Raw genomic sequence first — 12,773 nt, forward strand, 5'->3', positions numbered from 1 at the left:
CCAGCATGTTCCACAGCCTCGCCATCATAGTTCTTGACTGCTGCGTAGAGCTGCCAATAACAGCTCCTAAATAATACGGTCGCTATGAGTCTTAAATGAGTTTTAATCGGTGCGGTGAACTGAGAACAGCACCTGGCACCTAGTAAGTGTTCACTAAAGGGGCAGCTCCGATCCCTAAGGTTAGCTGAGGAGCAGAACTTTCTCAGCGCAGGGTTTGCGCGTCTGGGCCCTGTTGCCTAGGGAGATGACAGGACCTTTGCAAAGATGGGCGCTCTGGCCTCAGGGATCACCCAGAACGAGCGTGCTGCGCCTGCCTCTTCCTCACCTCGCGCCTCTGACCCGTGGCGAGCCACCGCCGGCCACGGGGGCGCCTCGGCTCCCGGAGCCTGCAGCCGGGCCGCGTCTCCTGCGCGCCTCCCTGGAGCTTCCCTCCCGCCGTTGCACACCTGTCAGCCACCCCCGCAGCCTCCGCATGGCCGAAGCCCCGGGCCTCCGCTGCCACCCCTCCACACTCCTAGGTCCGCGCTTCCCTTTCAACCCCCCCCCCCCACACCAACCCCGCTCCCCCGCAACTGTCATCAACAAAACCCGGGCGTTGGAGCAGCCCCGCGGGCAGCCGAGCGCGGGAGCCCGCTCGGTGCGCCGCCAGCGCGCCCCGGGAGCCCCGGGCGAGCCAAGGGGCGATGGTGGCGGCCGCGGCGGCCGCGGCAGGCGGCTCAGCTTTGTTAGGCACAGATGAAAGAGGCCACCTACACAGTAACCCAAATTACGAGACCTCCCTCCTCCCGATCGCACCGAATCAAGCGGGGAGGGGAGATGGGCGTGGAGGGAGGGCGGGCGGGCGGGCGCGCGGGAGGCGGAGGGCGGAGGAGGAAGAGGATGAGGAAGGGGCTAGTTGCATCCCACTTTCACAATGGGAAAGTGAAACGCACAAGCGCACCCAACCTCTCCAGCCCTCCCCGCCCGCCGCGCTCCCCTCCGCGCGTCCCCTCCCTTTCCCCTCCGCGCCTCCCCGCGAGCGCCGGCGCTGCACAGAGGAACTCTCCCGCGAAGGAGGGCGAGGAGGAAGCGGCGCTGGAGCGCGCAGGGCTTGCCGCCGCCGCCGCCGCCGCCGCCGCACAGGCTGCCGGAGCGAGCCCGCCGCGCGCCGCCCTGCCCGCTCTCCTTCCCCGGCGAGCCGCGGGGATGGGGCGGCCGCGGGAGCCGGAGCGCGCGCAAGAGCCGCCGCCGCCGCCGCCTGCGTCTCGGTCTCCGCGCGCCTGAGCCGCCGCCGTCTCCGCCGCGCGCCCTGCCCGGGGGCGGCCCCCGCAGCCCCATGGAGGTCTCCCGGAGGAAGGCGCCGCTGCTGCCGCCGCCGCCGCCACCGCCGCGCCCCCCGCGCCCCGCCGCGTCGCTGCCCCTGCTCGCCTATCTGCTGGCGCTGGCGGCGGCGGCGCCCGCCCGGGGCGCGGGCGAGCCCGTGTGGCGCTCCGAGCAAGCCATCGGAGCCATCGCGGCGAGCAGGGCGGACGGCGTGTTCGTGGCGAGCGGCAGCTGCCTGGACCAGCTGGACTACAGCCTGCAGCACCGGCTCTCGCGCCTGTACCGGGACCAGGCGGGCAACTGCACGGAGCCCGTCCCGCTGGCGCCCCCCGCGCGGCCCCGGCCCGGGAGCAGCTTCAGCAAGCTGCTGCTGCCCTACCGCGAGGGGGCGGCGGGCCCCGGGGGGCTGCTGCTCACCGGCTGGACCTTCGACCGCGGCGCCTGCGAGGTGCGGCCCCTGGGCAACCTGAGCCGCAGCTCGCTGCGCAACGGCACCGAGGTGGTGTCGTGTCACCCGCAGGGCTCGACGGCCGGCGTGGTGTATCGCGCGGGCCACAGGAACCGCTGGTACCTGGCGGTGGCCGCCACCTACGTCCTGCCCGAGCCCGAGACCGCGAGCCGCTGCAACCCTGCGGCGTCCGACCGCGACACGGCCATCGCGCTCAAGGACACGGAGGGGCGCAGCCTGGCCACAGAGGAGCTGGGCCGCCTGAAGCTGCGCGAGGGCGCGGGCAGCCTGCACTTCGTGGACGCCTTTCTGTGGAACGGCAGCGTCTACTTCCCCTACTACCCCTACAACTACACGAGCGGCGCGGCCACCGGCTGGCCCAGCATGGCGCGCATCGCGCAGAGCGCCGAGGTGCAGTTCCAGGGCCAGGCGGCCCTCGACTGCGGCCACGGCCACCCCGACGGCCGCCGCCTGCTCCTCTCCTCCAGCCTGGTGGAGGCCCTGGACGTCTGGGCGGGCGTGTTCAGCGCGGCCACCGGAGAGGGCCAGGAGAGGCGCTCCCCCGCCACCACGGCGCTCTGCCTCTTCAGGATGAGTGAGATCCAGGCGCGCGCCAAGAGCTGCAGCTGGGACTTCCAGACGAGCGAGCACAACTGCGTAAGTCCCGGCAGCGTGGGGGTGGGCTGCGGGAAGACCCGCTAGCCGTTTGCCAGGCTCAGGTTCACCCCGCCCGCTGCGCCGCCTTGGGGGTTCCCGGACGGCTCCGCTCTGATGCGCGCGGCCCGACGCCCCAAAGGGAGCGTGCACAAAAGAGGGGGCTGGGGAGGGAGGGAGGGTTGGAGTTGGGCTCAAAACTCCAGTGGCTGCATCCCATCTTTATCCGTCCAAACGTGGAGGATCCGTTGGGGCCGAGTCACCCTCCACCTCCACCCTCCGAAGCCCCTCTGGGCTCTCCAGGCTCCCGGCTGCCCCTTCTGGGGTCTCAGCGGGCAAGGTGGGCTATACTGAGCCCTGGCAGAGAAGCCATTGAACCTCAGGGCTCGCTGCCACACCCCAGCCTTTGTGCCCCCCCCAACTCCTCCCGCCGGCCACACAGGTGGTGTGTGTTTGGGGGGGAAGAGTTGGGAGGCTGCTCCCAGACCCCCGCCCACCCACCCCGCAGCCAGGGGGCGGGGTTGCGGCTCGGTTGCCGCTCGCGCTGTGGTCCCCAGCGCTGGAAGGCGCAGGAGTCGCCTTTGTGGGTGAAAGCCTCACCCGGGAGGGCGGGGGTGGGGAGGGGGCAAGGGAAAGTGTTGGGGTACCACAAGGCAGTTTCTGGGCTCGGTAGCGGGGCGCAGAGGCACCACCCTGGGGCTGTGCCTGAAGCAGCCAGGCAACCCAGGATTCTCCCAGGGCAGCCGCAGCTTGAATCTTGAGCTTGGCATTTCTTCGACTGGAAAATAAAGCGGCAGTTCAAGAGGGTCCGGTTGATGGGGCTTATGGAGCCATTGTGCACTTCTCCCGAGGCCCTTGCTCTTCTGAGGCTGCTGGCACGCTAACTCCACATATGGCTCCTGAGAGAGGAGCCCGCTGAGAGCTTCCTTTATAAGTGGACGGAAATCAAAGAGCAGAAATGAATGGCTACAGGTGTTGCCATTGTTTTGGTGTAGAACGAGTCGGAAAGGAAGGGGCGAACTCGCGGCCGGGAAGATGTGTTATTGGTCCATTTGTTGTGCACTCCTAGGGTCCAGGGCAGTGTTGGCTCCAGGTTACATGTATGTATGTGTGTGTGTGTGTGTGTGTGTGTGTGTAGAAAGGCACCCCAGCCCTACCACTCCTTTTTCTGGAAAGCACAGTCTGAGCAAATACCCTGCCTGACATCCTGGGAGAAAGAGAGGCAGCGAGGGCTTTGGCAAGGCTCTTTGGCATGGTCAGCGACTTCCGCCCCCCTTTGCCTGTCTGCCGTGGGCTGGGACACACACGGAGCACCGTCATTTCACTGCTGCTGTAGTTTTCAGAAACGCACAAGTCACACATGCTGCCTCTAAATGACTTGGTCCTGCCATACGTGTATAATGTCTGTCTTTATTAGCTCTTTCTAATCTCATGGTTCCAGTTTGGCAAAGTCATTGCCTTCTACCTCTCTGTTGAAAGACTTGAAAGTACCCCTCCCCATGTGCCCTAGGCACACTCCGCCTCTGGGGTAGGTGACAAGACAGCGCAGAGGCCCTCAGCAGGTAGTAAGGATGGAAGTCCAAGCTGTACCATCTGCCAGCTGTGTTGATGTGTGGAGCCAAAATCTTCCTCTGTCCTGCTCCTCTGCATCCACCTATGGGGGCCTGGAGGACTTAGTTCCCTTCCAAACCCAGCAGGCAATTTGCATGCGCCCAGAATCCCGGGTTTGGCTCCATAAGCTGTTCCTGCTTGTGCCGGGGCAGGACAGGTCGCAGCGCTGTCGATCCAGCGTCACTGGAGCTGCTGGGCAAGAGGTGCCCCGAATCTGGAATTGGAGAAATAAATAATTAAAATGTGTCCTTCTGCAGCGTTCTGGCCAGTGTTATTTATAGAGAGCTCCCAGTGTGCTTGGAGACGTGTGTTCTGAACGAGAGGGTCTCTACTCCCTGAGTTTGCCATCCAAGTTAAATAATATACTCTGGTTCAAACAATAGCATGTCATGGCTGCACAGGTGGGAGCTCGGAGTTCTGCAGTTTTTTTTTTTTTATTTAAGTAAATTCCTTGCTGTTAGTGTGCATTAAAACGCCTTAATGGAATTGAATTTCAAGAGCAGTTTGAATGAAAGAAAAGATGGTAGTTTGAATGCAAAAGCTGACAATTTTCTAACCTATTGACTAGGGAGATAAGATACATAATTCAACAAATATTTGTTTGATGGCTTCCCGAGTGTCAGCAACAGCTCTGTGCTGGTGCTGCTAAAAGGACAATAGCAGGTTGCAACCCCATGTAATGGGGTCATGGGATCGGTGTGCCCCGGGTTGTCACTCAGAAGAATGATGTCATTGGATTGCGTTTGTTCTGCATTTTATTTCCAGGTCTTGCATGTGTGTTTGAAAGACATGCTGAACTCTAGGTGCCCACACCAGGACTGGGCTTGGAACACTAGACGGGGGCTCAGTAGTTTCCTTCGGAGCAGACGCGCTGATGTTAGCTGTAGTCCACAGGCAGCCAGGCACAAGTGGCTGGATGTGCCTGCTTCTCCCTCTGCTTGCTGGCTCTCTCGTGTTTTCCATCTCCGATCAACCATGGGCAGAAAAGTGACAGAGCCCACTGGGTTGTGTTCCCACCTCCTGGTTCTGGCCTTGTCTCCCATTGGCTCAGTCTCCTCTTCAGCTTTTCCAAGATGAATTTGTGAGAGGCTCATGCAAGGAGAGTGTCTTCAGCTGTTTGCACACTGGGCCATTACTTTTTGTGCCTTGTCACCAACTTTGGATCCGCTTTGGCAACTGTAGCTTGCAGCCCATAAATGTGTCCGCAGCTGATTTGGGTACTCACCTCTCTAGTAATCCTAGTGAGTATTTTTTTAAAAAGATTTATTTATCGATGTATTTATTTGATAAAGTTAGAGAGAAGGAAAAACAGAGAGAGATCTTCCATTTGCTGGTTCATTCCCCAGATGGTCCCTTTAGCCAAGGCTGGGCCAGGCCAAAGCCAGAAGCCAGGTGCTTCTTTCAGGTCTCCCACATGGGAGGGAGCAGGGGCCCAAGTGCTTGGGCTATCTTCCGCTGCTTTCTCAGGCCATTAGCAGGGAGCTGGATTGGAAGTGGAACAGCTAGGACATGAACCAGTGACCATATGGGATGCTGGCACTGCAGGCAGCAGCTTTACCTGCTATGCCACAGCACCAGCCCCTCTTACTGAGTATTTTACAGCACTTCCTCATACAGTATTTCTTTTGAGCTCTTCATTAACTCCGGTGTTGATTCTATGAGGAACATCCCATTTTCCAGATGAGCAAGCTCAAGATCAGTTGCTCAAGATGACCACATAGACATTAGAGCCCTCCAGCCTCAGCCCAGGTCTTCCAACGTCTGCTTCTACCACGCTGGTGCTTGGCGGGCTTCCCCTTGAAGATCTCCTTACTAAAAAGACAGCAGCCTCCTCTAGGGTGCAGGGCAGGGGCTACAGAGTGGTCTCTGAAGGCTCCGCATGCCTCTAATCTTGGGCTGTATTTTAAAAGTTTGTGCGGTTTGTCTTCCTTTTTTTTTTTTTTCATTAATTCCATAACATCACTGTACTTGGGTTAATATAAAAATGAATGTTTTTAATTATGCATAAGTTAATTTAACTTACTCTCCTTCTCTCTGAACCCCCACTATCCCTGGCACACCAAAGCAACCCACAGAAAAGTGTGTGTGTGTTTGAGTTTGGGAATATTGAATGCTCCAGATTTGTTTGGCTGCTGTAGTTGGGTCCTGGGGTTGCTCAGGATTTGAACACGTGCCCCACCCCAACGTGTGCAGCCACTGAGTGGTGGGTTTTCCTGTAACATTGGCCTTACTTCTAACACTTCTAGTTCATTTTACTTCTTGGGGGGGGGACACCCCCTTTCTTCCATACCCCCATAATTCTAAAGCCTGACATAATTAGTAACTGTCATGCAGATGACCACAAAATACTCATCTGCTCTCCAACAGGCAGCAACCTAAGACACGCCTAGCTACTGTGTGCAGAAATGACATCCCAGTGCCACGGGGCAGTGTGGCCTTTTGACCTCAAAGCCCCCAGTGTTCCTGGACATTTATTCCTCTTCTAGTTTCTATTATGATTCTGCTGAGCCACTCTGCAGTAAGGAGACTTGATGATGACTTGTACATTCAGAAACACATCTGTGTTGCAAGGATGGCTTCCAGTAGGACACTGCAATGACAGTACCCACTTCAAAGAGGGGGCAGCCGCCAGAGTTACTCTCCGTGCAGGAGCTGCTACAACTAGTTTTTGTGGACAGCCGTTTGCATGCCTTATTTTCTGTTGATCCTCAGGCACCTGAATGGGACCAGGATTCTAGTTATGATTATGATTGTGCATGAGAAATGGAGACCCAGAGAGCTTTGGTTGGGTTCCATGGTTGATAAATAGCAGAGCATTTAGAAACTGGGTGGACTAGCTCTAGGATCTGAGCTTGTAAGCATTGCCATGGACAGTCTGTCACCATAGACTTCGGGTGCTGGTGACAATCCTATCCTGCTTGGAACAGGTTAGGCCACTGCAGGTGCTATGGTTAAGAACAGCTGTCTGTGGACACCAGACGTTCGATAGAACAGAGAATCTATGGTTGTAAACTGAGTTTCTGCATTTGCATTTGGGGCCACCTGAAGTTGTGATTCTGGGAGAGTTGTTGTTTCTTAGCCATGAACTTGTAGACAGGAGTTGGTGTTCTTTGTATTCAGGCCCGTAAATGACCTCAGAGAGTGTTCTCCACCGAATCTCAGTACTTAGTGTGGTGTCTGCTAGGTAACCAGGGCTTGAGAAATGATACTTGTTGAATGCACAAATGAAAGATCTTAGATGATCGTTGTTGGAAGTAAATATTTTCTGTACTTATTAATAGCAACGATTTTTAAAAGCTTAGTCATATCATACTTCCTTTAACTGTTATCTTTTTCAAAGTTTTTTTTTTAAAGATTTATTTATATATTTCAAAGAGTTACACAGAGGGAGGGAGAGAGAGAGAAAGAGAGAGAGAGGAAAGAGAAAGAGAGAGAGAGAGAGAGAGAGAGAGAGATCTTCCATATGCTGGCTCACTTCCCAAATGGCTGCAACAGCTGGGACTGTGTCAGGCTGAAGCTAGGAGCCCAGAACTCCATCTGGGTCTCCCATGTGGGTGGCAGGGACCCAAGCATGGGGGTCATCTTCTGCTGCTTTCTCGGGTACGTTAATAGGAAGCTGGATTGGAAGTGGAGCAGCCGGAGCTGGAACTAACATTCATATGAGATGCTGGCATTGTAGGTGGTGGCTTAGCTCACCACGCCAACTCCCTTTGTCTTTTTCTTAATGACTCGTGCCATGCCCCCTTTCTTCCTTAGTCCTAGGTTATGTGATACCCTTTGCTCCTCTGACTTTGCCTAGATAACCCCATTCACTAGCCTAACTTCTGGTATTGCCAATCTGGGAGCTACTTTGACCAGAGAAACCCAGCATGGTTGGGAGTTCTGCGGGATAATTTAATTATGTGCACGATTGTGCCTTTCTTCTATCACAGGAAAGGGCTTGATGCTGTAGTGCGGTGATTTCAAGTGTGGTCTCAGCTGTGTAGCTGCTGCCTGTGACATGGGCGTCCCATATGAGCCCCGCTTCAAGTCCTGGCTGCTCCATTTCCCATCCAGCTCCCTGCTAATGCGCCTGGGATGGCAGCAGAAGACTGCCCCTGCCACCCATGTGGGAGGCCCAGACTGAGCTCGTGGCTTAGCCTGGCCCAGCCCTGGCTGTTGTGGGTATTTGGGGAGTAAACCAGCAGATGGAAAATTTCTCTCTCCCTCGCTCTTTCCCCTTCTCTGTCGCTCACTTTGCCTTTCAAGTAAATAAATCTCAAAAACTAGTCTCTGGACCAGCAGAACTTGCTGGAAATGTAAATTCCTGGGCCCTATATTAATCTTACAAAATCAGAAGTCCTGTAAGTGGAGGTGGGCCTGGAAGTCTGTGGGTGTTTTTTTTAATATTTTATTTATTCGAGAGGTAGAGTTACAGAGAGAGGGAGAGACAGAGAGGTCTTCCACCTGCTGGTTCACTCCTCAAATGGTCCCAACTGCTGGAGTTGGGCAGATACAAAGTCAGGAGCCAGGAGCTTCTTCTGGGTCTCCCATGTGGGTGCAGGGGCCCAAGGACTTGGGCCATATTCTACTGCTTTCCCAGGTCATAGCAGAGAGCTGGATCAGAAGAGGAGCAGCCGGGACTTGAATTGGTTCCAAATGGGATGCCGGTGCCGCAGGTGGAGGCTTAGCCTAGTACGCCACAGCGGCAGCTCCCGGCAGTCTGTGTTTCAATAAGCCCTGAAACTTGATTTGAGAACCAGTGTTGCAAGATCAAATGGTTTTCCTTGAATTCTAACCAAGGCATCTGCAATAGGACCTTGGCCCTTTTTCCCACTGCATTCTACTTAGGGCCATCGGAAAGAACCAGCTCTTCACACTGTATCCTTAGCGCCTTTATTTCCTCCTGAATGGGCAAAGGCAATACCTAGAAAGCTTTCTCAGTAAAGCCTTACCATTAGGGGCTTGTAGTCTGAGTCTCAAACACATGCTGGCCACCATGTAATTAGCTCCTTCCTTCTTGGCATCCAGCAGTTGTATCTGCATCTCGTGCCAGGACATGCGGGAGCTTCTCGCCGTCTGCTCTGTGATACACCAACTCCACGCACCAGGTCTTCTCTCCAAGGATCCATTCTTTACAACATCATTCCTGATACCAATTTTTACCCTAGTCAGGTACAGCTGGCTGCAAGGTTCTACTTGAATAAGCTCAAATAAGGGAACAGGGGATTCTGTGGACAGAAACGTGTGGACTTAGGTGGTGGTCTGGGGCTGGAAGCGGCATGGGGTCATGGTTACAAGCACAGTTCCTGGAGCCGGGTTAGCCGGGACCAAAGCTGCCCCTTAGTGGTGGTGTGACCTGGGGAAGCTGATTCAGCCTCTCTGTGCCTCGGTTTCTTCACCTGTCAGCAGGGATCCTCTGTGCTTGTCTGGGTTTGAGAGCAGATACGTAGAGAGTGAATACTCCCTGAGCCATCGCACTTGGTCCCTGACCACTGTCGTGGTTATTAATGGTAATAGGACGGGGCTTCGCAACCTGGAGTTGGAAGATGGTTCTGGATTCAAGGCAGCTCACGGGAGCCCAGCATCTGGCTTGGATGGATGCTTGTTCTCGGGCTTCACTGTTAGCACAACTGAGCCTGGCCACGCCTCTCCCTCCTGCTCCCGGATGGCCTCCTGTGCTTCCTCAAATGCCTGCCCCTTACCCCGTCCAGCCCAGTACACTCCAGCCTGCACTGGTCCCCGTGCTGACAGCCAAGAGATGCAGACTGAAGAACCCCAAAACCTACCTGGGTACAGTTTGTGGGCATGATGGGTCTACGCTGTTTATCCAAGCAGGGGCGTGTGGTGGTCGGTTTGCTTGTTATGAAGTGTGCTCACAGCTGCCCTAGTTTTAAGTCTCTTCTTTTGTTTTTAATTTTATTTATTTATTTGAGAGGCAGAGTTACAGACAGAGAGAGGGAGAGACAGAGAGAAAGGTCTTCCATCCTCTGGCTCACTGGTGACTAGACTCCAGTATGGATGGTCTCTGACTTAGGATGCTTTAACCTACAATTTTTCGACTTTCCAGCAATGCAAAAATGATAGATATTGAATTCTGCTGTTTTTCTCTGGGCTAGGAATGTAGTGTGATATTCTCCGGTGGTGCTGTGTAGCAGCCATGAGCACAGCTCTCTGTCAGCCACGCATTCACGAGGGGAAGCAGCCAGCACTCTGCGGTGTGCTGTGTTGTTGGCTGAAATGGTCAGGAGGTTTCACTTACGCTATTGCCCATTTATGATATTTCCAATTTATGATGGCTTTATCACAACTCCATCATAAGTTGAAGAGCACCTATATATAACATTTTTTAAGATTTATTTATTTATTTGAGAGGTAGAATTACAGAAAGAGAGAAAGGTCTTCCATCTGCTAGTTCACTCCCCAAATGGCCACAAAGGCTGGAGCTGGGCTGATCCTAAGCCATGAGTCAGGAGCTTCCTCCAGGTCTCCCATGCAGGGGTAGGGGCCCAAGTGCTCTCTCAGGCCATCCATAAGCAGAGAGGTAGATTGGAAGAGGAGCAGCTGGGACATGAACTAGCGCCCATATGGGATGCCGGCGCCTTAGGCAGAGGCTTAGCCTACTATGCCACAATGCTGACCCCAAGAATTTTTTCAGCCACTGAAGAATGTCAACACTCTTTGCTCCTGGGCCATTCAGAAACTAGGCAGCAGACCAGGTGTGCCCACAGGTGGTGGTCTGTTGACCCCTGCTGTTATGGGAAGGGTCGGTGCTCACAGATTGAATAAGAAGGTGTGTGGGAGCCCCTAGAAGGGCGTCAGGTTCAGTCTGGGAGAATCCAGGAGGCTTGGGAGTGGTGACGCTTGAGCTGCGTCTTGAAGCTAAGTGGAGAAGGCAGGGGAGGGAGTCGCAGCGAGAGGGTACAGCTTGTGTGCAAGCGGGAAGTTGAATAAGCTTGTGAACCACAAGCGGCTTGGCCCGGCTGGGGAGTGTCCACGAACGATCGAGCAGGTCCAGATGGCCAGGGCTTAATGAGAGCAGCGAAGGTGATTTTGGACTTTATCCCGATGGGCAGTCACTTCCAGACTTCCCAAACCTGGCCGTTAAAAAAGAAATTCTTCACCAGAAGCTGCATCTGAGGAAAAGGTTAGCAAATCATCATTGGCCTGCTCCTCTGGGTGAGCCCATTGCCAAGTGCTGGGGACAGAGGGCAAAGCAGGGCTGCAAAGTCCCCAGATCCTGCAATTTGTGCTGCCCTTGGCTGTGGCTGTCCCTGTGGCATCTCCAAAGAACTTCTCAAAAAAAGTATATGTATATATATATATATATATAGAGAGAGAGAGAGAGAGAGAGAGAGGAGAGAGAGAGAGGCCAGCACTGTGACATAGCTGGTAAAGCCGCCACCTACCTGCAGTGCCAGCATCCCATGTGGGTGCCGCTTCAAGTCCTGGCTGTTCCACTTCCAATACAGCTCTCTGCTAAGGCCTGAGAAAGCAGTAGAAGATGGCCCAAGTGCTTAGGCCCTGCTCTCACATAGGAGACCTGGAGGAAGCTCCCGGCTCCTGGCTTTGGATCGATGCAGCTCCGGCTGTTCTGGCCAATTGGGGAGTGAACTAGTGGACGGAAGACTCTCTCTCTCTCTCTCTCTCTCTCTCTCTCTCTCTCTTTCTCTGCCTCTCCTCTCTGTAACTCTGACTTTCAAATAAATAAATAAATAAATAAATCTTTGAATATATATATATATATCCCCAAAACAAAAACCATGGCTGTCACTAATGGCGAACAACAGCAGGATTAGAGGCTACATCTGAGTATGTTCTAGAAAGATTACTCAGAAGTTAAAGTGGAGGAGGCAAGACTGGAGGCAAAGCAGCTGATTAGGACAGGCATGAGTTCAAAGAAATAATTTCTTGAGGTTCTGATTACATGCAACAGCAGTGTGATAAGATATTTCTATCAGTAGTGAATAGGGCAGACAATAAACATTTAGCAAGCCGGCGCCGCGGCTCAACAGGCTAATCCTCTGCCTTGCGGCGCCGGCACACTGGATTCTAGTCCCAGTCGGGGCGCCGGATTCTGTCCCGGTTGCTCCTCTTCCAGGCCAGCTCTCTGCTGTGGCCAGGGAGTGCAGTGGAGGATGGCCCAGGTGCTTGGGCCCTGCACCCCATGGGAGACCAGGAGAAGCACCTGGCTCCTGCCATCGGATCAGCGCGGTGCGACGACCGCAGTGCGCCGGCCACGGCGGCCATTGGAGGGTGAACCAACGGCAAAGGAAGACCTTTCTCTCTGTCTCTCTCACTGTCCACTCTGCCTGCCAAAAAAAAAAAAAAAATAGCAAATAGTTCTTTTTATGATGAAAGCAAAATCTTGCAGAGCCCCTACCGCATACCATTATTCTAAATGCTTTTCCAGTTTAATCCTCACACAACTTTGCAAGGTGTAGAATCCACTTCATTTGACAGCTGAAGAAGGTGAGGCAAGACTAAGCAGATGATGTAACAGGGGCCGTGCTGGGTAGAATGGTGGGGCAAGTTCTTGGGAAGGTTGAATTAAAATAACGCAGCTGAGAAAAGTGGGTTTAGCTGGGAGCAAGGATTCCTGGTCCAAGTGCCAGGGCTCAAAGTGGGGCGTGCCTTGGTCAGTCGGAGGCGTAACAGGTGAGTGTGGTCGAGGATAGGGAGGTGTGAGGGGGGGAGTATTTGGAGCAGAGCTGGGAGAATGGAACAGCGGCTCAATCCTACAGGTCTGCAAGGCTGTGGGAAGGAGATTAGGTTTTAT

General features: G+C 54.6%; 1 protein-coding gene across 2 annotated transcripts in view; it reads left to right on the plus strand.

Moving 5' to 3' along the window:
- The first annotated feature begins 994 nt into the window (after positions 1 to 994).
- The window catches only part of PLXNC1 (plexin C1), a 158,728-nt gene continuing 146,949 nt past the window's right edge, over positions 995 to 12,773 (plus strand). The window contains exon 1 of one of the 2 annotated variants that reach the window (XM_008256886.5): positions 995 to 2,407. In XM_008256886.5, the coding sequence (XP_008255108.5) occupies positions 1,316 to 2,407 (1,092 nt within the window). In that variant the 5' untranslated portion in view covers positions 995 to 1,315. The remainder of the gene's footprint in view (positions 2,408 to 12,773) is intronic. The other variant, XM_089308756.1, reaches the window with a different exon arrangement.

The sequence above is a fragment of the Oryctolagus cuniculus genome, chromosome 11 (assembly GCF_051225735.1).
Source record: "Oryctolagus cuniculus isolate XC-2025 breed Fujian yellow rabbit chromosome 11, ASM5122573v1, whole genome shotgun sequence".
NCBI lineage: Eukaryota > Metazoa > Chordata > Mammalia > Lagomorpha > Leporidae > Oryctolagus > Oryctolagus cuniculus.